This window comes from Mirounga angustirostris, unplaced genomic scaffold, assembly GCF_029215605.1.
Source record: "Mirounga angustirostris isolate CCGP_5_RB_7025 unplaced genomic scaffold, mMirAng1.0.hap1 SCAF_1, whole genome shotgun sequence".
Taxonomy (NCBI): Eukaryota; Metazoa; Chordata; class Mammalia; order Carnivora; family Phocidae; genus Mirounga; species Mirounga angustirostris.
The window spans coordinates 211402953-211429860 of record NW_026991709.1 but is presented as its reverse complement, the minus strand read 5'-3'; the positions used below and the strand labels follow the sequence as shown (position 1 = coordinate 211429860).

General features: G+C 49.1%; 1 protein-coding gene across 1 annotated transcript in view; it reads left to right on the top strand.

Moving 5' to 3' along the window:
* Positions 1 to 25831, top strand: part of LOC123834191 (long-chain-fatty-acid--CoA ligase ACSBG2-like) — a 57905-nt gene extending 32074 nt beyond the window's left edge. The window contains exons 3-15 of the mRNA XM_045863213.3: positions 1943 to 2172; positions 6029 to 6117; positions 6957 to 7077; positions 9324 to 9407; positions 12020 to 12169; positions 16231 to 16407; positions 18296 to 18477; positions 18612 to 18845; positions 20943 to 21160; positions 22935 to 23074; positions 23225 to 23471; positions 24741 to 24849; positions 25700 to 25831. Of these exons, the coding sequence (XP_045719169.1) occupies positions 1943 to 2172; positions 6029 to 6117; positions 6957 to 7077; positions 9324 to 9407; positions 12020 to 12169; positions 16231 to 16407; positions 18296 to 18477; positions 18612 to 18845; positions 20943 to 21160; positions 22935 to 23074; positions 23225 to 23471; positions 24741 to 24814 (1946 nt within the window). The 3' untranslated portion in view covers positions 24815 to 24849; positions 25700 to 25831. The remainder of the gene's footprint in view (positions 1 to 1942; positions 2173 to 6028; positions 6118 to 6956; positions 7078 to 9323; positions 9408 to 12019; positions 12170 to 16230; positions 16408 to 18295; positions 18478 to 18611; positions 18846 to 20942; positions 21161 to 22934; positions 23075 to 23224; positions 23472 to 24740; positions 24850 to 25699) is intronic.
* The last annotated feature ends 1077 nt before the right edge of the window (positions 25832 to 26908 follow it).

The following is a 26908-nucleotide window of genomic DNA, read 5'->3' as shown; positions in this document are numbered from 1 at the left end:
GGCTGTCATGGGTTGAACTGTTTCCCCCTGTTATGGTCTGAAAACTTACATCCCTCCAAAACTCATGTTAAAACTTACCCCAACGTGATTATATTAGAAGGTGGGGCCTTTGGGAGGGGATCAGGTCATGAGGGTGAAGCCCACGTGAACTGGATCAATGTCCTTATAGAAGAGGCCCCAGACAGCTCCCTCACCCCTTCTGCCAAGTTAGGATGCAGTGAGAAGCCACTATGAACCAGAAAGCAGGTTCTCACCAGACACTGAATCTGTGGGGACTTCCAGCCCCCACAACTATGAGAAAAAGGTGTCTGTTATTTATACATGTCTTGTCTTGTGCTAGAGCAGAGTCACATGAACGAAGACACGCCCCAACATGAGCACCTCAGGATGTGACTTATTTGGAAAGAGGGCTCATTGTAGATGTGGTCATTCGCATGGGTCCTAACTCAATATGACTGGTGTCCATATGAAAAGGGTCGAGTTGGACAGAGAGAGACACACAGGAGGAATGCCACGTGAAGCTGAGGGCAGAGACTGGGGTGATGCTTCTGTAAGCCAAGGAACTCCAAAGATGGCCAGCAAATCACCAGGAACTAGGAGAGACACATGGAACCCATTCTCCATCATGGCCTCCAAAGGAGCCAACTCTGCCCACATCTTGATCTCAAACTTACATCTCCAGAACTGAGAGAATAGGTTTCTGTTGTTCTGGCCACTCAGTCTGGGGAACTTTGTCACGGCAGCCCTAGCTAATACATAGTTCATGCTCTTTTCTCAGCGCCCACTGGTGACTTTCCTCAGTGTCTGCCTCAGAACACAGATCTCCAGGTTCTTTCTACTGGCTTCCAGGCAAAAGCCTTTAGGAGCCCCTCCCTGAGGTCCATGTCAGTCACAGGGAAAAATCCACGTCCCACAGCAGGTAGACGTGCAGTGTTCTCCCAACCCTGCTGTCTACTCGGCCATTTCCAGCCACCACCTCTCCAGTGGATAAGTTTCAGTCCAACAAAGTCAAGATTCACATCCTCAGTTCCCCAAGAGGGTTTCCAGAATCTTCTCTCACTTGGCCCATGGTTGGGGGGTGATGAGCAACACACTGCACACCAGCTCTCTCCAGAGGAAACCCTCTTCTCTTCTTTCCAGGGGTAAACCATTTCACACCCTTAAAGAAGGTGAGGGATGAAGGGAAACAAACTGGTTTTGAGTCAGCCCCTTTGCCAGTTCCACGTAAGTGGTGGTATCCAGGGTGGTCTGGGTGATGCTGCTGTAACATCCAACCCCAAAGCTCAACAGCTTAACACAACACATGCTTGTTTCTTGATTGCATTATGTGTATCTGGCACTAGGGTTCCTCCCTGACATGTGCTTGCACCATTTTTGTGAGGAGAATAGGGTACGGCGAGTCACACACTGGCTCTTAAACCTTCCACCTGGGAGAGACACAAAATAGCCACTTCTCACATTCCACTGACCAAAGTATATGTAGTCTGCTGCATGTAAATTTTACCTTTAAAAAAATCTGTAAGTAATATGGAACTCTAGTTAATGATTCACATGCTAAAGTGTTTAAGGGTGAAATGGATAGATAGCCACAGCTTACTTTGAAATAGATGGAGTGATGAATGGATGTAGAGAGCTGGCTGGACAGAGATGTGATAAAGCAAATGGAGCAAATGCTAGCGCTGTGGAAACCACATGGTGAGTCAGAGGATGTTGGCTATACAGGCCATTCAAGTTTCTTGTATGTGTGAAATTTTTCATAGTAAATTGTTGGGGGTGGGTAAGGAAAAGTAAGAAAGAGAAAGCATGAATGGGCTGGTGTTGGCCATGTGACTTTACCTGACGAGTGGGATTAATTCAACCTCAGCCATTCAAGCCCAAAGAGGACACTCCTCCCCCAAAGTTAATAAAGACATTTGCCACAAACTCTGGTGGCTGTTTGCAGTTACTCCTGGACTGTGGACCATTCATCGAGATGGAGAAGTCCTTCTGAGACTATCAAAACATGGGCCAGGCCACGAGACCCCAGTAACCATCCCTGAATTTTTTCGGGAGTCAGTCAGCCGATTTGGGACATATCCAGCCCTTGCAACAAAGAACAGTGAGCAGTGGGAAGTTCTGAATTTCAACCAGTACTATGAGGCTTGTCGGAAGGCTGCAAGAGCCATGATCAAGGTAAATGAGTTGTTCATTCATTCATTCATCACTTAGTCAATCATTCATTCTACATACACATACCTATGGTATAAAATGCACGAGACACCATAAGACATGAAGGTTAACCAGTGAGAATTTTCCCTTTAATCCTTGACCCCTTCCCTTATGGAGGCAGCCACGTTGCCAGTTTTTTGTAAATCCTTTTGGGGAATAAATTGTGTGTATATATTATAAAATTTCTCTACATGCAAATTTTTACACACATGGTAGCCTACTCTACCCATGATTCTGCATCTTGCTATTTTTTTGCCTTTTTTTTTTTTTAAGATTTTACCTATTTATTTGAGAAAGAGAGAAAGAGAACACAAGCAGGGGGAGGGGCAGAGGGACAAGCAGACTCCCTGCTGAGCACGGAGCTCAACTCAGGGCTTGATCCCAGGACCCAGAGATCATGACCTGAGCCGAAGTTAGATGCTTAACTAACTGAGCCACCCAGGCACCCCACATCTTGCTTTTTAAAATCTCTATGTGTTAGTTAGCTACTGCTGCATAACAAATTACTCCAAAATTTAGTTGCAGGGTCTCTCACGAGGCTGTAGTCAAGCTGTCCATCTGAAGGCTTGACTAGGGCCAGAGGGTCCACTTGTAAGCTTCCTTACATGGCTCACTATTGGCAGGAGGCCTTGGTTCCTTGTTCCCTGGCCTTCTCCATTGGGCTGAGTGTCCTCAGACTATGGCAGCCCAGAATGAGTGATCCAAAAGAGAGCATGAACAAAATGGGAACCATATCTTCTGATAGCTTCCATAACTCAATCTCAGTGGTGACATACTATCCCTTCTTCCATAGTCTACTGGTTACACAGACCAGCCTTGACACAATGTGGGAGGGGATTATACAGGAACACAAACCCCAAGAGGTGAGAATCATTGGGGACCATCTTGGAGGCTGGCTACCACACTCTGAGATCCTTCCACATTGATTCACTAAAAACAAATCCAAACTCTTTTCAATGACTGCAAATATATATGTAACAATATTGGCATAACCAGCCCCCTACTGGTGGGTACTGATGGTGTTTCCAGGCTTTGCTACCATATACGGAGCCACAGAGAACCTTCTTTGAACAATGAATTCTTATAGAAATAGTGCCTCTATATGCCCACAGTGTGTGAGAGAATCTGCTTACCTATTATTCTTGCCAACATCATATTATAAAAAATGTTCATATTGTCTACTTTGATAGGTATGTTAGGCAGAATTCTACAATGACCCCCCCACCAGATTCCCAACCCCTGGCATATTCACACTGTATAGACAGAGTCCCCCCTTTGAGTATGGGCAGGACTTGTGACTATGATGGGATTTTCCTCCTGTGGTGGCAAAGGTGAAGAGATTTTGCAGATGAAATTAAGTTCCCTGATAAGCTGACTTTGAGTTCATCAAAACAGCAAATACTCTGGTGGGCCTGACCCAATCAGGAAAACCATTAAAAGAAAGATTTTTCTGCTGGCATTGAGGAAGCACATTGCCATGTGGTGGACAGGGCTATGTGGCAGGGCACAACAGACCACCTCTAGGAAAGTAGTCCTCAGCTGACAGCTAGGAAGAAAACAGGACCATTTAAACCACAAGGAAATGAATAATCCAAACAATCCCACACAAAAGTGTGGGAGAAGATCCTCAAGCTTCAGAGGAGACCACAGTCCCTGCAGATATCTTAGTATATGTGCTGCCGAAGTGAGCACTCCCTGCAGATATCTTTTTTTTTTTTTAAGATTTTATTTATTTATTTGAGAGAGAGAGAATGAGAGAGACAGAGAGCACATGAGAGGGGGGAGGGTGAGAGGGAGAAGCAGACTCCCTGACGAGCAGGGAGCCTGATTCCCTGCAGATATCTTAACTGCAGATTCAGGAGATCCTAAGCAGAGGACCCAGTTAAGCTGTCCCCAGACTCCTGACCTATGGAAACTGCAATAATAAATGTGTGTTGTTTTAAGCTGTTAAGTTTGTGGTGCTATGTTATGCAGCAATAGATAATGAATATGATAGGTATCTCCTATTATAAAAGGGAATACCTGGTGGTTTTGATTTATAGGAAATGCTGTCACATTTTGACCCAGACCTGAGTTCCTCTCTCCTCTCCCCCTGACACCCATGTGTCTTCACCGAGAGATGGTGAGAACTGTCATCAGAACTGTTAGGACTGAGTTTCTGCTTGTCTGCCCCACTACAGTGCTGTGATTAGTTCACCTCTCCTGAGAGATGATCCTCTTTGGCTGTCCTTAGATCTGGGGATTCAAAGATCCCTGCTCTTCTAATCCTCAAGGATCTAAACAGTAATAAATCCATTTATCTACATATTAATAGAGACTGTCTACCTGCAAAGAAGATAGCCTGTTTGTTACTAAGCCGTAATACTTGTTATCATGTTCTGAATATCTTCCAAATGCTTACATTTTCCCCAAGAACAGTGGGTCATTGCCAGCCTTGCCCCATATGACTAAAAGAGCCAACAAAGTTAGAGTTTCCCAAAACTCCATGTAGTCACATTGGGAAAAGCCAGCATTGAGCCTAAAATCTGGGGTGTGTCAAAACCTGGGCTTCCCCCAAGGAGGATCACCTTCATGTCTGGGTTTCCTGGTTCATCCTCAAATACATTCAGATCAAGGCTACACCTTTATTTCTTTTTAAAGATTTATTTATTTGACACAGAGAGAGCACAAGCAGGGAGAGTAGCAGGCAGAGGGAGAGGGAGAAGTAGGCTCCCTGTGGAGCAGGGAGTCTGACGTGGGGCTTGATCTCAGAACCCAGGGATCATGACCTGAGCCAAAGGCAGATGCTTAACCCACTGAGCCACCCAGTTGCCCCAAGGCTACACCTTTAAAAGTGCAATTTATCACCACTTCAGGCTTTCACTCTTGGAGTACTTTTGTTATTACAAATAAAAATAAATTCACACCTATTAAGATGGCCATTATCTTAAAAAAAAAGAACAAAATAATAAGTATCAGTGAGGATATGAAGAAACCAGGGCCCTTGTGCATTGCTGGTGGGAATGTAGAATGGTGCGGCCATTATGGAAGACAGTGTGGTGGTTTCTTAAAAGATTAAACACAGAATTACCATATGACCCAAAAATTCCCCAAAAAAATTCAAAGCAAGGACTCAAATAGATACTTGTACACAATGTTCACAGCAGCATTATTAACTACAGTCAAAATGTGGAGGCAATCAAGTGTCCACTGGTGGATGAATGGATAAGACAGTGTGGTCCATCCATACAACAAATTATTATTCGGTCTAACAACGGAAGGACATTCTGACACCTGCCACAATGTGGATGGACCTTGAGGACACTCTGCTCAGTGAGAGGAGCTAGACCTAGAAGGACATATGCTGCAGGACCCCAGTCCCAGGATGTCCCCAGAGGAGTCCCATCCACAGAGACAGAGAGGAGATGGTGGGAGCCAGGGCTGGGTCAGGGGGTGGGGAGTCCATGCTTCATAGGGGCAGAGTCTCAGTTTGGGGAGATGGAAAGTTCTGGAGATAGATGGTGGTGACAATTGCACAACAGTGTAAGTGTGCTTCATGCCACTGAGCTGTGCACTAAAAATTGCTATGTATAGTTTACCACAATAAAAAAAAAATACATACAAACAAGAAAAAATAAATGGTACGTTGTGTAGAGGGAGGCAAACCAGCCTCCCAACAGTCACAAAAATATCACACCCCCAATTTTAGGTTCAACACTGGCTTTTCCCAATGTGACCTCATGGGCTTTGGAGTCTGCTTTCACACATCCCAGTGAGCAGATTCCACCCAGAAATAAAACATCTTTGTATTTCTGCTTTCTGTTTGTTTTTGCCTTCCCAGCTGGGCCTGCAGCGTTTCCACGGAGTTGGCATCCTGGGGTTTAACTCCATTGAGTGGTTTATTGCTTCTCTTGGTTCCATCTTAGCAGGGTAAGACTGTGGGCTTGGTTGACTCTAAATGTGGGCAAGCCGCTACTCTGGGCTAGCAGCCCTGGGCTGGCTCTGACTGAGATGTGATCGGGGATTTCGGGTGCAACCCCAGGTTAGAAGGCAAGACAGACACACCAACCAATCAATCTGATAAAGGACTAGCATCTCAGGTATATAAGGTGCTTCTATAACTGAGTAATAAAAAGACAAAAGGAGGGGCAGCTGGCTGGCTGTCAGTAGAGCATGTGACTCTTGATCTCAGGGTCATGAGTTTGAGCCCCATGTTGGGCGTAGAGATTACTTTAAAAAATCTTTAAAGAAAAAAAAGAAAGATTTTAAATAAGCAAATGACTTGAACAGAAAGCTCACAAAGGGAAGTAGCCAACAAGCGCTAGAAGAGATGCTGGACATCATTAACCATCAGGGAAATGCAAATTTGAAAAACAGAATGGTTAAAGGCAAGAACAAAAGGCAGCAAAATGAAGGGAACAGGGCCGAGCGGGGGTCCAAATCCCACCTCTAGCATCTATTGCCATGGGACCCTGAACCAGTGACTTCACTGCCCTGAGGCTCACTTTCCTCATCTTTAAAATGGGATGCTGTGAGGGCTCTGTGATCGGCCATCACAATGGCATTATAGGACTTGCTGCTTTCATCACCCTTATTTTGTGGCTTCATTTCATCATGGTTAAGTTGTGGAGGGAGGGAAGCTGGTACCAAGGCTGCAAACTCAGAACTTGTCTATAGAGCTTTCCCCTCCCCCCACCTTCCAGGACATTCCCACCTTAAGATGTGGGTGTGTGTGCACATGCACACGCACATGTGTTTTCTTTTCCCAGGGGTCTTTGTGTTGGTATTTATGCCACCAACTCTGCGGAGGCTTGTCAGTACGTCATTACTCATGCCAAAGTGAACGTCCTGCTGGTTGAGAATGACCTACAGTTAAAGAAAATCCTTTCGGTAAAGCCCAAACCTAAACACTGCCCACCAGTCACCCAGGGGGATTGCAGGGCTCTGACTACCTGTCCTGTTGCTCCCAGGTGGATGCTAATGATAGGTGGGGTGGTGGGGCTGGCTCCATTCTTGGGTTCAGTAAGTGTCTGTCCTCCACGGCTACTTTGGTATAACTAGGGGGAGCAGGGTGGAGTGGCAGGGATCTAATTTCCAATTTGTATTAAGTTCATTTCCTCCTAAGCTTCTATTTTTTTAAAATGCTCTTTATTTATTTTATTTTTTATTTAAAAAAATTTTTTTAAGTAGGCTCCCTGCCCAGCATGTAAGCTTCTATTTTTAAAATGTGTTTATGTATTATTTTATATATAGCCCACTGTTTATTTTCTTTTAGAAATGTAATTATTTTGAGGCTTACACCCCCTTGTAATTGTCATTTTTAAAATAACTGTCATCATTTCTGAAATGCTTCTGGCTTTCTCTTCTATTTCTTTCCTAAGTTCTACTACTTCCTGTTTCACCTCTTTCTGGTATGGCTCTCTCTTCCCTCAGTGCTTGTATGTTGCTTTGTGTTCTTCCTTTTCAGCTGTGTTTACTTTGTTATGTTTTAAATCTTATGTTGGAATGTTGGGTGGCAATTTTCCTTTGCTTTGTGGTGACTTTTCTTTACGTACAAAATTTGGCTCCCTTCTTACTCCCTTTTTTTTTCTTGTAGTATCTTCATATGGATGTTGTAGAAAGTTTTTCAGTTACTAGTGTTTGAATGAGCTGCAATTTCCTGACCCAGCTTTTGGCAGGAGGATCCCATGGGGAGAGGAGTCCTCAGGAGGGTGAGCCTAGGTGGCCAGATTCACCATTCAGCCCAAGGGCCCTGTGGCTGTTGCATCAATATCGTATTTCTGAGTTACACACTTCTCTACTTTTTAATGTCTCTGGAGTTGAGATGTGTCTTGCTGTCAATGGCATCCTCCAATCATCATTGGTCATGTTTTCCGACATTTTAATATCTCTGAAGTTAGGGTAGACTTTCCAGACCCGTGAAATCCAGCTAGACTCAATGAAATAGAACACTCTGCCACCAAGCCTACTTGGACACCTAATTCCTGTCCTGGTTCAGGAAGAAGAGACTTCTCCCTCCAGCCTTGAGCTTTCTGAAAGTGCTTTCTTAAGTGAAGCCTCTACGGTTCCCCATACTCATGTCATTCCCTATTTTTTCTGCTCATAGGAGGACAAACTGTGGGATGGGTGGTGGGTGAAGAGTGGGTCCTTTTTGCCAAATATTGGCTTACAGTTTGGGTTTTTCCACCATTGGAAAATACCGCATACACTTTGTATGCAAGATTCAAAGCCAGGCTTCTGACACGCTCCTCCCAAACTGGATATTTAGTTCTGCTTGGAAATCTTTTATTCTAGGCAATACCCATGGCTTACAGCCCTCCACTCTTCAGTGATTCCCTGCCTCCTTAGAATAAACTCCAGACTCCTTGCCACTGCCTTCAAGGTGTGGCCAACCTGGCCCTCACCATCCTTTCCTGCCTCCATCCCTAATCCTCTCCTTCCATCCTCATCCTAGCCATCCGAGACTTTATATATTCCTCAAACATCCCTCGCCATTGCCTGCTCCAAGCTTTCTGGATGTCGGTTCCCTCTCTCTCTAGAAACCTCCTGTCCAAATATTACTAGAGCTTCTGTCCTCTTCTCTCAAGCCACGCTGGAGACTTGGTTATAATTATAATTACCATACCGGATGTTGGAAGTGACTTTGTCATTGGATTGGCTAGACATGTTGTAGAGGCACCCCTCTTCCTTTGCATCAACAGGGTACCAGAATCCTGCAGGTGTGGTCAACTGAACCTTAGAGCCCTCAGTATAGGTAGAAAGTCCTGACCTTGTCCAGGTTCCAGTCACCTTCACAGAGGATTTTTGTTGCCTAACTCTAGCTAGGAGGTTAGCTGGATCCTGGGTGCACAGTGCAAGGGGCAGGCTCACGGACCAACAACCACGACTCTGTGAGGGTAGCAAGACTCAGGAGGCTATTGTCTTCATAGGCCTTGAAGTGTTGGAGGCTACTGATACGGAGCACAAAGAACCCCATCCTAAAATTAGGTCGTGTCCTGTCAGGACAAAGAACAGTGTTGTATGGCCTGGGCAGGGGAAAGAAAAGAGGCTGGGGTCACTGTAGGAGATTGCTTAGGAAGGGCATCCACCCTCAGTCTCTCCCAAGGCCATGAGGCCCACATGGAACTTTCTTTCAGATTCCGCAGAGCAGAATGGAGACCCTAAAGGTGATCATCCAGTACAAGCTGCCAATGAAGGAGAGCAATAATAACCTGTACTCTGTAAGTGTGGGAGGGGGCCACTGAGTCAAGGGGAAGGTGGTCCCCACAAGGCAGGCAGATGGGGCCTTTAGGGCCTTCCTTTTTCTTCCTGACGTGAAAGGTCTGATTTATGGGAAGATGTCTGTTCTGGTTATTTATTGCTGTGAAACAAATCTCCCCCAAAATTGGTGGCCTAAGACAACAAAAATCATTTTTTTTTTTTAGAACATTAAGGCAACTGAAAAAATACTACATCACTGAAAATTAGGTGTGTGAAAACCCACAGCATTAGGTTTAAATATTTACTTGATATCCAAACCAGAATTTGTTATAATTTTCCTTTGGCTTTAATATGTGCCATGTCATCAATAACAGTGTCACTAAAACCATGAACCATTGTTTAATATGAACAAATATGAATACGGGGCTGAGCATTTCTGCCATGGCTCAGACCAGCTGCCCTGGTAGAGCCTGTCTTTATTTAAATTTTTGATATTTCAAAAAAAATTTTTTTTGATATTTCATTCATCATAGATTTTTTCTTTTGGCGTGGTTAGTGACTTAAAATATATTGCATTAAAATATTTTTTCTCTTGATTGCCAAAGGTTTGTTGTCCTTTTGTTTTATCTTGTTGTTTGCATTTCCTTGAATTTTGCACCGGAAGCTAAGTCCCTAGTCCTCACTTTGGTCCGGACCCTGCGGCTGGGGCTCCTCCTGTCCCTCCCTCTTTGTGGCCTCTCCAGCATGGTGACCTCGAGCTCTCTGGACTTACTCCTGGCTCAGATCTCTACAGAGAACATCGAGAGAGAGAGAGAGAGAGAGGCCAGGTGGAAGGTGTCTTGCCTTTAACAAGCTACTCTTGGAAATCACACACCATCGCTTCCGACATACTGTGCCCATCAAGGCTGACCGGAAGCTCTGCTGGGAAATGGAGGGTCTGGGGTGGGGACCTAGACCGCCTCTTACTGAAGGATGGGCAAGGCCACTGAAGAGTGTGTGACACCATAAATGCTGTCACAATCATGTTTTGAAAAGGCACTCTGCCTCAGGGTGTTCTATTTTTTATTTTTTAAAGATTTTTTATTTATTTACTTGAGAGAGAGAGAGCGCACACAAGAGGGAGAAGCAGGCTCCCCGCTGAGTGGAGAGCCCAATGTGGGGCTCGATCCCAGGACCCCAGGATCATGACCTGAGCCAAAGGCAGACGTTTAATGACTGAGCCACCCAGGCGCCCCTAAAATATTATTTATTTATTTATTTATTTGACAGAGACACAGCGAGAGAGGGAACACAAGCAGGAGGAGTGGGAGAGGGAGAAGCAGGCTTCCCACTAAGCAGGGAGCCCGATGCGGGGCTCGATCCCAGGACCCTGGGATCATGACCTGAGCCGAAGGCAGACGCTTAACCAACTGAGCCGCCCAGGCGCCCCTGCCTCAGGGTGTTTTAGTCAGGAAATGTTTCGGTACAAGCAACAGAGACCCACTTTAGCCAGAATAGGGGTTCTGTGTGTAAGGATACACTGCATTAACTCACAGAAGCCAGGGAAGGCTTGTGAGGGACAAGGACAAGTTCCTGTTAATGTCCATGAGATGAGACCCTCAAACTCACGACTCAAATCAAAAGTCCCGCAATGTCACAGAGTTTATTTGGTTTGCCCTCCATGCAGGTGGGACAAAAGGTGCCCATGATCCTTTCTGGCCGACCAAAACCCTTGACAGCTTTCGTACCTACCAGAAAACACTCAAATATTAAAACCAGGATGATGAATAATTAAGGAAGAAAACTGATCAGAATCAAAGACTTTTTTGAAGTCTTTTGGATACCTCAAAAGAACTCCTTTGTTAGCAACACTACTTAGAGTAGGATTTCTCAACCTCATTGCGATGGACATTTGGGGTGGATAATTCTTTGTTGTGGGGCCGTCACGTGCATTGCAGGATGCCGAGCGGCGCCCCTGGCCTCCACCCACTAGATGCCAGCAACACCCTCCCTGCTGAACCAACCAGAAATGCCCTCGGACATGACCTGATGTCACAGGGCCAGCATCACCCCGGTTCCACTTCTGGAGGATGCTGTGTGCCCTCCATCTTGAATTCAGGGCACTGCCCTCATCCAGAGACTTGCTGGGGGCTCAGTGGTAGAATTTTCGCAGGTCCTGTGTGATTCTCAGTTCATACAACCCAACAGTTCCTTTTGAGGCGTCGTATTGGAAGGTCAATAAGAGCACAGGCTTCGGAGTGTGACCATATTGGTTTAGACTGCTAGTTCCTGTTTACTTGCTGTGTGACCTCAGGCAACTCCTGGGGCTACATCTTGACTCATTCATGTCCAGATGACTCATTCCAGTCCCAGCACTTCTAGCAAAAGCCCTGACCTTCACTATGACTGGACCAGCTGCGGTCACATGTCCAGACCCAGTAGCCTGCCAGGAAGTGAAGGAGGAGAAGCAAACATTTTAAGGCTTTTGTAAGAGGTATCAGGACTGGTGACCCTAAGCCTTCCCTCTTGCTGGCAATCATGCTTTAGAGAAGCTGATGGTGCAAGACCTGACTAGGGAAGGGGACTCCTGGCGTGTTGAGGCTTACCCTCACTTCCCAAGTCCCCATCCTCTGCCTGTCTTTTCTTTCCACAGTGGAATGATTTCATGGAACTTGGCAACAGCATCCCCGATTCCCAGCTGGACGAGATCATGGAAAGCCAGAGGGCTAATCAGTGCGCTATGATCATCTACACTTCTGGGACCTTAGGCAATCCCAAGGGAGTAATGCTTAGCCATGACAACGTAAGTGCTGTCTCTGCCCATGGTGATGAACCTCGCAGCACCCAGAGTCCCTGCACATGGGCCAGCGGCCCTCCGGCTCTTTCTATTCGTGACCCACAGTGGGCAGGGTGGCGTTCAGGGGTCTGGCACACCATGGCTCCCTAGCCAGCAAAGCACGGAGAGTCATGCAAAAACTTCCAAGAGGGCAGCACAGTGCAGGGGCGGAGATTAGGGACTTGAGAGCAGACCTGTGTTCAAATCCTGCCTTGTGTTCTTGGGCCAGACACCTAACCTCTCCAAACCTCCATTTGCACATCTGTAAAATGGGACAGTCCCTGCCCCTGGGCTGCTTTGAAAATAAAGAGTTAATATATTTGTAGAGAGCACAGAACAGTGTTCAATAATAAAACAAGCAGGTGAAAGAGCAGAATATACATTCTGTGTTTTGGAAGTAAAGCAGAAGTTGATGTTTTGGTTACTCAAGAAGGGCTGCATGTCTGGGAAAGACATATATATGTTTGGATGGAGTCCACAGGTGATAGTACTTTAGACCACTGTTATAGAAAAATAAGGGAACAGATCCTAAAAGATTCCATTTCTATAAAACTCTAAAAAATGCAAACTTATCCGTAGGGACAGAAAGCAGACCCGGAGCTGCCTGGGTGGGGGGAGGGTGGCAAAGGGAGGCATGACAGAGGGGTGACATCATGTTCACTATCTGGAGGCTGGTGATGGTTTCACGGGTGGAGACAAATGTCAGGGGGTGTCAAACTCTCTGTATGTCAGTTACACCTCAATAAAGCTGTTAAAAACAAAAAAAAAGAGCAGGAGAGACAGTCACAGCTCAGTACATGCCAGGCACTGTTCCGAGAGCTTTACACTTAGTAAATCCTCATGGCAAGCCTCCCGATTCTACCAGGCTCCTTTTACAGGTGGAAAAACTGGAGTCCAGAGAGGTTCTATAACTTGGCCCCGCTCACAGAGAGAGCAACGTGCTGGAGACTGAACCTACGCAGGCAGGCTGGCTTCACGGCACACATTCTTTCTTAAAAGATTTATTGATTCATTTGAGAGAGTGGGGGGAGGGGCAGAGCATGAGCGAACCTCAAGCAGACTCCCCGCTGGGCGTGGAGCCCGATGCAGGGCTCGATCCCACGACCCATGAGATCATGACCTGAGCCGAAACTGAGAGTCGGACGCGTAACCGGCTGAGCCCCCTGGGTGCCCCTCACAGTGCACATTTTTAAAGACACCGTAGCTCTGCGCAGCTGATGTGTCAAACTGTCTGGCAATGCGATGCAAACATTTTAAAGTCAGTTGCAGAGGAGTATACGCACAGCAAAATATGCTTTTCATTAAAAACTAAGAAGCGGCAGCAAGCAATGCGCACATGCGTACTTTTTAAGAGCAGGAAAGTGTCCGGCAGGACATGCACCCGACTGGCAACAGTGGTTTTCCTTCAGAAAGATAGCTGGCTTTTCAACGAGGAGTCTCCTCCCAGCCTGGATTAATAGTTATCGGACACACTAGCCTTTGCACTGGCTGTTCCCTCTGCATGCTCCCTTTGCCAGAGAGCCGCCCGGCTTGTTGCTTCTCCTCCTTCAGATCCCCGCTCACATGTTACCTCCTCCATGAAGCCCTCCTGGACTCCCATGTTTAAAAGGGCAAACAAGAACAAACCACTCTGTTCGCTTCTAAACCCCCTCTGGCTGCTGCTTTTCTCACCGTGACAATATTATAGAGTCACCTGTTTCTCGAGCACATCAGCTCCTCAAGGACAGGGCTTGTCGCTCCCGTCACGGCCGTGTCTCCAGCACCTGATGCGCAGGAGGACGCTATCCGCTTCTATCGGCTGAGCGAGTAAACGAATGACAGGAATCTCATCAGACCCTCAGCCTGCCCTGGCTGGCGTCTCTCCTCCTAGTGACTTCATGGGCGGTAAGAGAGTCTCCTGCCGTCAGGGTGACGGGCACATGCCCTGGAGCAAGGCTGCCTGGCTCCGAATCCCAGCTCTCCCACCTGCCAGCCGCGTGACCTAGGACAAGTTCCTCATCTTCTCTGGGCCTCCGTCTCCCCATCTGTAAGATGGAGACGAGAATGGCTTCTGCCCTCTCAGAGCCGCCTCACAGAGTGAATGATCCCACATCCTGTGTCGGTTAATGGATGCCACGTAAGAAGCTGTCCTACGACTCAAAGACTTAAAGCCCGGGGGCGGGTGACTTCTGGGTCTGGGGCTGAGGCAGAGGCCTGGGCTCAGCAGGGAGTTTCTCCCATCCCAGCTGGTGCCAGGGCTGGGCCAGCGGAAGGGCGGCACTCACCTGTCTCACGTGGCCCAGGGTCCCCCACGGGGCGGGGGCTCCAGGGCTGTGGAACTTCATGTGGTGGCTGCCCCCCGCCCCCCGCCCAGAGCGAGCACCCCCGAGACAAAGGTGGAGGCTCGATGTCTGAAGCTACCCAGGGTCACTCCTGCTCCTTCTTTTGAAGGCTCACACCTTCAAAACAGCCCCATGGAGGGAGAGGACAGCAGACTCCAGCTCCGGGGGGCGGCGTCGCGGGGACCCCGCAGCATAAGCAGGAACGCCCGGCGCGCAGTGAGCCACGCAGGGCTGGCTGTTCGTGTTTGTAAGGCACCACCATCTTTAGACAGGAAGTCAAAGCCAGCCCAATACTCTCCACGCGCATCAACAGTTCAAAGTTGCTCCCGTTCCCAGGGCGCTTTGCGCCACGCTGAGCTAGGCACCTGTTTACCCTCGCTAAACCCCTCGCCAGGAGGTCAGGTGTCACTAACCCCGGTCACAGACAGGGAAACTGAGGCTCAGAGAGGGAAAATGACGTGCTCCATGTCCACGAGCCAGGACCCGAACCCGGGAGCGTCAACAGCCCTGGATGCATCACAGTCTACACACGCCAAGCCCCTTCCCTCAACAAACGGGTGCTGGGTGCCTCAGAGCACTGGTTGTCAGTGACAGGGCTACGGGGAGAGAAGTAAAATCCCTCCCTCCTGAGGCCCAGAGGGAGAAGTGACTCTGGTCCCGAGGGCTCGCTCTGGGCCGGCGCTTTGCAGACTCCACCCTACTTACATAGCCCTTCTGTCTCCTCGCTCAGTCAACAAAAACGTGTCCGAGTCCCTACTTCGTGCTGGGGACACAGCACTGAACCAAACAGGCCCAATCAGGGCCCTCGGAAAGACAGGGAGCGAGCAAATAAAACCACGCGGGTTGCGGCGACGGCACCTAGAGACTTAGACGACGGCAACTTCAGTTTGTGAGATGTGACACAGCCTCTTGGAGGTGGCATGGCATTCAAGCAGAAATGTTCTTTCGAGAAAGACTCAGTCGCGGGGCAAGCTGGAGGAAGAGCATTGTCCAAGCAGAGGCAACAGCCTGTGCAAAGGCCCTGAGGCAGGACCATGCCTTGTGTGTGAGAGGAACAGTGTGGAGGCCTGTGTGGCTGGGTTAATGAGGTAACCGTTTGCCCAAGATGGATGACATCAGTGAGAAATACAGACTGCAAAATTATACCGCTGCTAAAACGACACATCGAGGCATGCGCTGGAGAAGGAAAAACATGCATATGCTAATTGTTGGGTGTTTGTGTGATGGGATTATGGGTGGCCTTTTGGTTTGTCGGACCCGAGAAGCCCCTGTGCCCATTTTACAGGTGAGCAAAGAGCCCACAGTCACTGAGCTAGCAAACGGTGGAGCCAGGATTGGATCCTGGGCCACTTACTGAATCCGTTAGATTTCTGACTGTGCATATAGACGTTGCGATTCTAGGCTCTGTTGTTGGATCCAAGGGGGTCAGTTCAACCCCCAAAGCTGCCCACTACCTTTTACAGTTCCTCCTGGCCTTAGGCAAGTTCGTTAACCACTCTGGGCTTTTGTTTCTCCATCCGTAAAGTATAAAGGATCGTAGTTACCGACCCAGCATGTGATGACTTCATGTTTGGAAATCATGAGAGCAGGGCCCAGCACACAGTAGGTGTGTTGTAAGTGTTTGTTAAGTAATTGCATTTAAATGGCCCTCCAGCGAGGACGAGATGGGGGGGCCCCCCTGGATCATAAGCCTGACTTGTGTTCTAGATCACGTGGACAGCGAGCACAGTGGCAAGGAACAGTGGCCTGTCTTGCGCCTCAGAAAAGCAGGAGGTGGTGGTCAGCTACCTTCCCCTCAGCCACATTGCAGCTCAAATGATGGATATCTGGATACCCATGAAGATCGGAGCTTTCACCTACTTTGCTCAATCAGATGCTCTCAAAGTAAGGCTGAGGGCAGCCTGGGGTCAGTGGATAGTTCCGTTAAGCCCCTTGATCCAGGGGTTCCTTCTCTCTCCTCATCTTATGCTCCATTTAGGAGCAATGAAAACAGCTGACCACATGCTTTTAGTTTTTATCTTTACCCAAGTCAGGGCATCCACATATGGGTGTATGGATTGTGCACTGAACAATCCAAAACTAAGATGTGACTGGTATTGAAAGCAGAATGTGTGTGGGGGGTTTTTTGTTTTTTTTTTCTTAAGTCAGCATTCCCAGCACCCAAAAAGCTCCAAAAACCAAACCCATCTCAAGGCCCTTAACCACATCTCCTCCTTGTCATTTTGTTTTCTGCTTCAGTATCTCCTTGGACCCTCTCCCCACCCCCCCACTCCACCCCAGTGCTCAGTGTCTGGGATGTTGTAGCCACTCGATAAATACGTTCTTCTCTGGCTGATTGTGTAACATGCACCCACGCACCTTCGGGACTGAGAAGTTCCCCCCCCCATACCCTTATCATCTCCAAAAACCATCAACAGTTTCCAAACGACCAACAGAACACGCAGCGGGTGATAAAGGTATCTTTTAACGTTTTAAGAAACTGCCAGACTGTTTCCAAAGTGGCTGCCCCATTTCATGCCCCCCTCCCCCTCCAGAGCCTGTAAGAGGCCCGGCTCCTCCCCATCTTCATTGACACGGGGCTGCTGCCCACGCCACTGCTTCTCAAAGTGGGTGGGAGGCACCACCCCTCATGACGAACGGTGGCGAGCGCCTCCTCATGGGCTTGGTGGCCGGCTGTTGACCTTCTTTGGGAGAAAAGTGTTTGTGCCAACCTTTTGTTCATTTCACAATGTGGCTGCATCTCTTCTTATGGTTGCTCTTGACCAAATATCCGTTTGCCAACACCTTCTCCCAGTGGCGTGTCTTTTCATTTTTAACTCTGATGAAGTCTTTCTCTTTTCTTTCATGAGTGTGGTGCCATATGCAAGAGGCCCTTGTCCGCCCCGGGGCCACAGAGGTCTCTGTCATGTGCCCCACAGAGCCTCTGGTTTTAGCTCTCACGCCTGGGTCTGGGCTCCATCCTGAGTTCACTTTTGCCTGTAGTGAGAAGACACTAAACAGAGTTCTTGCTTTTATTTTTCAGGACAGGACTAGCCTTCCCTCCGCTGAGTTTCATGGGCACTCTCACTGACTGTGAATTGCTCATAAATGTAGAGATTCATGTTTGGATTTTCTATTCTGTCCCGTTGAACCGTATGTCAAGCCTTACATCCAAACCGCACTGGTGGGACTTCTCTGGCTTGCTGGCACGATGCCCACCTTGCCCTGGTTTGCCTGAGACATTCCCAGTTTTATGACTGAAAATCCCACCTTCTAGGAACTCCCCGGGTTCTGAGCAAACCAGGATGGCCAATCACCCTATTTTAGAATAAATTTCAAAATCGGATAGTAATTCTTCCCACTTTGTTCTTCTCTTCCAAAACTGCTTGGGTCATTCTAGGTCCTCCGCATTTCCATATAAATGTTGAGATGGCCTTGTCAATCCATGGAAAAGTCTGCCTGGATTTTGAAAGGGATTGCACTGAACCTACAGATCTGTCTGGGAACAAATCTTACATCCTTTTTAACAGTTGTGCAATAGTCCACTGCGTCCTTGGGTCAGCCTTTGTTACCAGTTGGGTGTTCTCCACCAAATCCCTAGATTTCACCCAGAGAGTGAAATCTGATTGGCCACCAGCCCACCAGCGGGTTGGCTCCCTTGGGTGGGGCGCTCGCCCTGGTCCCATCAGCCGAGAGAAGCTTCTCCGGGGCTGAGCTGGCAGGCTGGGGAGAGACGGACATCTGGGTTCCAGGCAGGGTACAGGTGTGACTAACCCAGCTCGGTCCCTTGCAGGGTACCCTGATCAACACTCTGCAGGAAGTAAAGCCTACCACCTTCTTGGGGGTACCCCGAATTTGGGAGAAGATGCAGGAGATGATCAAAGAAAATGGTATCAAATTCTCAAGCTTGAGGAAGAAGGTGTTTTCATGGGGAAGAGTTATTGGCTTAAAGGTCAATACAAAAAGGACGTCGGGGTAGGTGGAGGGTCCAGCGGGGATAGGCAGGGAGAGGGCCATGGGGAAGGGGGCTCAGCCTTCTCCAGCTGGTGCCCACCAACCCCCGTTCAGCTCCATGGTTGCTGAGCTGCCCTTGGCATTCTTTTTCACAGGATACATGACACTCCCGTGAGCTACCGCATGGCGAAGGCCCTCGTGTTCAGCAAAGTCAGGAGTGACCTTGGCCTTGATTACTGCCACTTTTCTATCAGCGGGGCTGCGCCTCTTGACCAAGAGACGTCTGAGTTCTTCCTAAGCCTGGACTTGCCGATAAGCGAGATATATGGGATGACTGAAAGCACAGGACCCCACACCATACCCAGCCAGAATAACTATAAGATTCACAGGTACCAGCCTCCTGGAAAGACCCCCAGCCCTCCAGCAACATGGGGTACTGGGGTTTAAGGTGGGAGGGTGGGCGAGTCACGGGGCTAAGGTGAAGCCTGACCTGAGTCTCCAGAATGACCCCTGTTCTCCAGCCTCCAAGCCCTAAATCTTCACAACGAGGGAAGCCCCCATTTGTCCAAGAGCCCATGGACAAGGGCTCTTAGAATGTTCCAGGGTCTCCCCAATTGTCACCTGTGAGTTTTGCCTCCAGATGGCCCCCCCAGGCTCACCTACCCCAGGTTCACCTCCTGAGACCCTTCATCTCCACCATGCTCCATCTGAAACACATTCACGGGCCCTTTCTAGCTTTCTCCCAAACTCACCTGGCTCCAGGCTGCAAGCAGTGAGCCCAGTGACACAGAAGCAGGAAGAATACCAAAGACGAGCTCCACTCTTTGGGTCTGACAGCCACAGGGCCTCCCACTGTCTCTCCCTGACCCCCTCCCTGCTGGCACATTCCAAGTCCAGCTCTCCTCTCATGCTTGGTCAGGTTCCAACCGCCTTTGAACTTGGCGAAAACTAAGTTCAGTCTTCCTAATATGGCAAAACCATCTCCTGCCTTTTACTTTGCCTTGTGGGGGAGATTTACACCTCAGCGTCCCCCCGTCCCCACTCCATCATCCCATCTGAGGTCTATTTTTTGCATAACCCAAATGCCCACTGCAGTTTTTCCAAAACCAAAGAATTCCTAAAGAGAAGTGACCTTGCTCCAACCCTGGAGGAAAGGTATAAGCTCCAGCCTCCAACTTTAAATAGTGTTTTTCAACGAGGAATACATGTCCATGTCCAAAAACTCAGAAGGCATAAAATGACAGAGTGAAAAGCGTCCTCCCTCCCACCCCAAACCTCCAGGGAGCCTGCTAAGGCCACCCTAACAAAGTTCCCCAAAACTTAAACAAAAAAATTTTTCTTACAATTCTGGAGAACACAGGTCCGAGATCAAGGTGTGGGCAGGCTGGTTCAATGAGAGGGTGAGGGAGAATCTGTCCCGAGTTCTCCCCTGGCGTGTGGCCGTTGCTGGCCATCTCTGGTGTTCCTGGCCTTGTAGACGCATCCCCCGTATCTCCGCCTTCATCTTCACATGGTTCTCCCCGTGTGTGTGTCTGAAATAAAAACTTCCCCTTTTTGTAAGGACACCAGGCAGCCTGGATTTGGGGCTACCCTTCTCCAGTATGACCTCATCTTAATTTAACTCATTATATCTGCAATGATCCTGTTTCCAGATCTGGTCACATTCTGAGGTGCTGGGGATTCGCAGTACCATATATGATGGGAGGGAGGGGCACAACTCAACCCCTAACACCCTCCCAGAGGCCAAACCACCACACCATTGCTCTTGAGCTAAGGGGGCATAAGCGGTGCATGGACATACATGCTTTTCTCCCCAATAAAAGCGTTTTCCATGTTAAAACGAACACAGAACTCATCCTCTCTGAACTATTACTTGCTCTCTGGAGCTCGGGAACCAAATGAGGTCAGATAACCCCGTGTCCTTCATTATCCGGGTTCGTAATACGAACTTCCAATCGGTCTTGATTCACATCATCCAAGCTCAGGAATCAAATGCATTTGGCTGGCGAGAGATTCCTATCTTGTAGAGAATGTTCCCTATAGGAAGCGCCTGCCCCACCTTTAAAAGCAGCAGTGTGTCCCCCTGGGTGCACGCACCATCATTTACTTAACTGGTCCTCTTACTGGTGATACTTATGGCTTATTCTCCATCATGGGTCACCACAAACAACGCCAAAACAAACACTTTGCATGCACACCATCCATGGTGCTAAACCAGTTGGTAAAACAAAATGGTACCTCAACACAACTTTCACATACGTTCCTTTTGTCACGAGTGAAGTTGAAAAAAACTCTTTGCATTCATTTCAAACCCATTTGTATTTCCTTTTCTTGGAACTACGTGTACACCTCCTCATGCCCACCGGGTCCTGGAGAGGGTGAGAGCAGCAGATCCCGCGGGGGAGCCCAGGCTGCGGACCCAGGCTGACCTGGGTGGGTGACCTTGTCTTCCTGAGCCCTGGCTTCCCCCTCCCACTCCCTGGCAGCTGTGGCAGAATCATGGCTGGCTGTAAGAACATGCTGTACCAGCAGAGCAAGGAAGGCATCGGGGAGATCTGCATCTGGGGTCGGCACGTCTTCATGGGCTATCTGGAAATGGAAGACGAGACCACGGAGGTCATCGATGAGGAAGGCTGGCTACACACCGGGGACCTGGGCCGCATGGACAACCAGGGTTTCCTCTACATCACAGGCCGCATCAAAGGTACTGGGGCTGGCTCTTCAGGCGCTTCCTGCGGGCAGGCCCACCCCGAACGCTGAAGGGCCTGGTGCACCAGCACTGAGGCTCCCGGCCCCCCACCTTCCACGGGGGGCCCCCACACAGATACACGGAGACACTGCCCTCCGGGGAATCCAGCTCTTCCCCTGGGCCCGGCATTTGGCCCCCCAGCAGAAGGGCCCTAGGGAAGATACCCACGCGAGTCCTGAAACCTGTCTCCTCCCCTGTAGCTCGGGGAGCATAATAATCCACAGCACTATAACAAGTAAGGATTCAATGAGATGCTATAGAACAGGGATAGCCGACTCTTCCTGCGGAGGGCCTGAGAGTAAATATTTTGGGGATCTGCAGGACATACGGTCCGTGTCACTGCTGCTCAGCCCAGCCAGGGTGGCACAGAAGCAGCCATAGACACCTAATAGACAAATGGACCTGGCCATGTGCCCACACTGATGTCATATAATTCTCACGTGTCCCAAATACTATTATGTTTGGGATTTCCTTCCAACCATGTAAAAATATAAAAACCATTTCTAGCTCATGGCCACACAAACCCATGGAAGGTTGGATTTGATTTACAGGCTGCAGTTTGCCAACCTCTCGTGTAGACAAAGCATTCAGCAGTGAGCCCGACATAGGCAGTAACTTATTCAGTAAGCGGGCTAGGTTAGTATCCTTTCCGTGATAAGTGACAGAAAAGCCTTCTGAAATAGGTGTGAGTGAAAAAGAGAAACTATTGGCTCAAAAATGGAGAAGTCCAAGAGGTCTCACTTCAGGCTCGGCTGGACCCAGGTGCCCAATTAACATCAAAGGAATTGCTTTATCCTTCCCTTACTGAGCTGTCCTTGGTGTTGGGGCCGTTCTTGGAGAGGCTTTTCCCATTTGGTGACAAGATGGCTGCCAACAGCCCAGGCTCACCCTAACCACCAAGGGACAGCCAAAGTTTTAGGTCTGGATCTCACTGGATCCCATCTCAAGATGAATCTCTGCAGAGACGGAGTGTGCTGGCTGGTCGGACCTGGTCACATGCTCATCCTTGCAGTCCTTGCCCAAACCACAAGCGTTTGAGATGGAGGGAAGAGTTCCCCAACAAACAGCAGGGCTGGATACCTGAGTCACTGGCGGACACCACCACAGGTGTCCATCACAATCATATAATTACCACTGCCTTCCCACCACAGTAGGGATGGTTGAAAGATCATGGGATAAGACACAGAGAGTTTGGGTGGATGGGATAGGAGGCAGCCAGCATCCTTAGATGAAAGAGCAAGTGAACAGATCTGGGGTAGGAGGAGGAGCTCTTGGAGCATTTGAGAGGCTGGGGGGGAAAGTGACACAATTCTCTTAAAGGTTCTTCTGGGGTTGCCAAGTGGTAGAAAAATCAGGAGACAGAGACGGGGCATGGCCAGAAGCACTGCACTATCTTCCAAGCAAGATTTTTGAGGGCTTGGAACAGGGTGCAGAGGACCAAGAAACAGGCAGAGGATTAATACAGTGCTGTCCAAGTGAGATGCATAGGACTTTGGATATCTGACGGGAATTTTAAGGAGACAGGGGAGGAGGAGCAGAGTGATGCTTGGTCTGTGGCTTGGAGAAGGGCATGGTGGGAGTTCTGGCCATGGGCAGGGGGCCTCCTCTGCTTCTGGGTTTTTCTAAGTGAGCAGTCATCTGTGTCAGCATCTGTCCCCTCTGATCCTTGAGGGGATAAGGCTTTTGTACTGTCACGGTTGAACCTTCACTGAGCCATGCTTTGTTCCAGAAATCCTTATCACAGCCGGAGGTGAGAACGTGGCCCCTATTCCCATTGAGAACTTGGTTAAAGAGAAGATTCCCATAATCAGTAATGCCCTGTTAGTGGGAGATAGGGCAAAGTTTCTGAGCATCCTGCTGACGCTGAAGGTAAGGAGGGTTTGCTGTCCTGCTGGGGGGTCTCTGCCCCAGGCTCCAGAGGGTGCACCCCTGTGGGTTCGAGACCCACTTCCTGGTCCTCAGGTGTGGCCGGGGAGCGTGTGTGGTCATTGGGTGTGGTGACGAGGGTGTCTTGGGCAGTGTGAGGTCGACGAGATGAACGGAGAGCCACTGGACAAGTTAAGCTTGGAGGCCATCCACTTCTGCCGGAACCTGGGAAGCCATGTGTCCACCGTCTCTGAGATTTTGGAGCTGCAGGACCCCCTGGTCTATAGGGCCATCCAGCAAGGCATAGATGCTGTGAATCAGGAAGCCATTTCCAATGCGCAGAGGATCCATAAGTGGGTCATCCTGGAGAAGGACTTTTCTGTCCAAAATGGAGAGATGGGTGAGCAGCCTGGAGAGCAGGTGGCCTTGGCACTTGGAGGCTGGTCCCTTGCTAGTGTCCAGGGCCACATGGGAACTGAGGAGATGTGCCCTTTTCTGGGGGTCTGAGGGTCCACTTCCAGCTCATTGGTGCACAGCTCCCCCGCCCACACACACACACGTCCCTTCTCCCCAGGGCAGCACATCCCCTGCTCTAGGAATAAAAGCCAAAATCCTCACTATGGCTCTGCATGATCTTTCTCCTGTTGACCTCTCCTTTTCACTTACTCTGCCCCAACTCCACAGGCTTCTGTGCTGTTCTCACAACTCTCCAGGCACAGCTCCGCCTCAGGCCTTTGCACCTGCTGCTCCCTTTGCCTGGAATGCCCTCCCCCCTCAATTCTTTGGCTCCTTCTCACCCTAAAGGCCACTTCCTCAAGTGGCCTTCTCTGCCCATCCTGGCTAATGCGACTCACCATTGCCCTTAAGAGAGCAGCCCTGCAGCTCACCATCCCACCTCCTATACTGCCGCCATCTTGCCCCGTAACACATCATAGTCTGAAATTACCCTACGTATTAACTGATCTTTGTCTGTCTGCCCCATGAGGGGAGGGCTCACTCCAGGGTGGGTGGGGGTCTTGCTTTCCCTCAATGTCCTTTCTGGGGCTTGCTCTCTGCACTCAGCTGTAATCTGATGGCATGGATTGCAGTTAAGAGTGGCGGCAAGCACACAGCCTCCAACAACTTGGGCTCAAATCCTGTCCCCTCCAAGTCGACTTGTCCCTCCGATCCTTGGTTCTTTCAACCACAAGTTGAAAATGCAGTCCTCGTGGGGCTGCTCAGGACACAGCTGGGGAAGCCTGAACCCCATGGTGACCCAGATCCTGTGAGCAGCCTGGGGCATGGATCAGGGCCTGAGTTCAAGTCTTGCCCCTGCCTGCATGTTCTGGGTCAGCTCAGAGCAACTGGCCCTCTCTGAGCCCGTTTCCTCACCTGTAAAATCAGGGGGTGGTGTGCCCCCTTTGTGGGGTGCACTGTCCACATGAGGCACAGAGTTTGGCATGCTGTCTGCCTGCCGGCTCACACAGTCCTCACCCCACAGCCCGGGGCGAGGGGAGGGTTCCATCATCCCCACACTGATGGTGAAGGCAGTGCACCCACGAAGTCGATGGCAGAGCCAGCCCCAGCCAGCCCCGGGCTGCCCCAGTCACGGGACCCTGTTGCCCACACACGGGACACGTGGACTTTTATTTCATCCCCACATCTGAACTGGTCTCTTCTTTCTCGATAGGTCCGGCGACAAAGATTCGGAGACATTTTGTCACCCAGAAATACAAAAAGCAAATTGAAAAATTCTACCACTGACTTCCCTGGTGGAGCTGCTCTTGGCTGTCCCAACGGTGAGATTGGCTTTGCTGGGCCGGGCCTTGAACGAGTCCAACAGAGGTGGTCTCCCCTGTGTGGCAGGCGGGTCTGTGAGCAGAGCTGCAGAGACTGCACACAAATGCACATTTGGTTGCCAGGGATTCTAGGCCTGGTCTCAACTCATGCTTTCTCTACCAGAAAAATGCCCACATGGTATACTGTAGCTTCTCTGGAGCAGGCCTTTGTCAGACACTTCGGTGGGGAAAAGTGCTACTTGCCAGGGACCCAAGGAATGAGGTGTGTTGGCCCATCACAGAGGGCAAGGGATGGGGATTTGAACAACTCCCACCCACCCACCCCTGTTCCTCTCCTCTCCCCAAGTCTCATCCAGAGGAGTCCCCCTAACTCAGGGTCACTGATAGGTTTGGGGGAATCCAGCTAGATGCAAGAGCAGGTGGATAGTAGAATAAATTTTCAGTTGTCCCAAAGGCCCCTGGTAATCCTTTTGTGGTCAAATCATTGTCTTCTGAGGCCCCCAGCCAACTCACTCACATTAGCTTGCTAGGGCTGCAGCTACAAAGTACCACAGATTCACCCGCTTCCACCACAGGACTTTATTTTCTGCAAGTCCAAGAGCAAGGTACTGGCTGGTTGGCTTCTTCTGAGGCCTCTCTCCTTGGCTTGTAGATGCCCTGCCTGTGTCCATATTGCCCCCTTTTTTTTAACAAGGACCCCAGTCGTACTGGATCATCACAGATCTCTGAATTCCTATGAACCTTCAAGACATGATCCCAGGGAAGCTTTTGGGGAGGTCTATAAAGAACTGCTTGTTTTGGAAGAAAGATCTCATCTTGTGGGTTCCAATTAGATTTTTTTTCTCCCCAGAGGACTGACTGAGATATCAGAAAGAAAAGCCTTCACAAGTTTGAAGAAGTGGGTCCCCAAACCAACTGGTCTTCCTGGAAGCAACTTGGAAACTCTCCCAACAAGTTCTGATAATAAAGCACTTCAGCATCCCATGTCCTGATTTTTGGCCGCAGATTCAAACATTTTGTCCTTTGTGGAGAAGTTCAGGCTCTGAAATCAGTTCTGGGTTCAAATTCTGACTAGTTATGTGAGTTCGACCTTCTGTGTCTGGAGGGGGGTGGGAATGTATAAAAACAGACCCCCTGTTCAACAGCTGTTGAAGACTCACACCTTCCCAGAGAAAGGGGCACTGAGAAGGCAAACGGCGTGCTGCGTCTGAGGTCCAAAAGCCCTCATTACAGGTAAACTGTTTCCATCAAAGCCCCCATCAGTCTTGGTTAACAGCTATGGTTCTAGATAAACCCCATCTGTGCAGATGAGTTTCGCTGTTGTCGTAAGGCCCATAATAACAGCAACTTAAAGACAGAAGTTCGTTCCTCTTTCATCCAAAAGTCCATGCACAGGCAGACCAACACTGATACGGCAAATCCATAGTGCTGGTTCCTGAAAGATCAGTGGAAAGCACACTCCCCAGGCCAGAGGAGGACAGCCTATGAGGACAGGAGAAAGAACATTTCCAGTCTTTTAAGGTTATCTCTAGATACCCAGAGGCAGTCCAGGCCCCCTTTTCTTTTTTTTTTTTAAGATTTTATTTATTTATTTGAGAGAGAGAGAGAGAGAGCACATGAGACGGGGGGGAGGGTCAGAGGGAGAAGCAGACTCCCTGCTGAGCAGGGAGCCCGATGCGGGACTCGATCCCAGGACTCCAGGATCATGACCTGAGCCGAAGGCAGTCGCTTAACCAACTGAGCCACCCAGGCGCCCCAGGCCCCCTTTTCTTTTTAAAATATAAAATTATAAATAGATTGGAAATGTACGAAGACATTCTCCTTGCAAAAAAACACTAAAGCAATGCACAAGGCTAATGTCATTTTTGATGCCCTTATCTACCCGGTAGGCTTTTAGGGTTTTTTTTTTTAATGTAAATACAGTCTATCCTCCTTTTAATTTTTTTCCCAGAGTCTGTATTTGCAAGTTTGCCTGCTCTCTAACACTTATTTGTAACCCCAAATCAATGCCCCTGGAACATCTGTGGTCGTCTGTGGACATGCACAGAGTGGTGAAAAA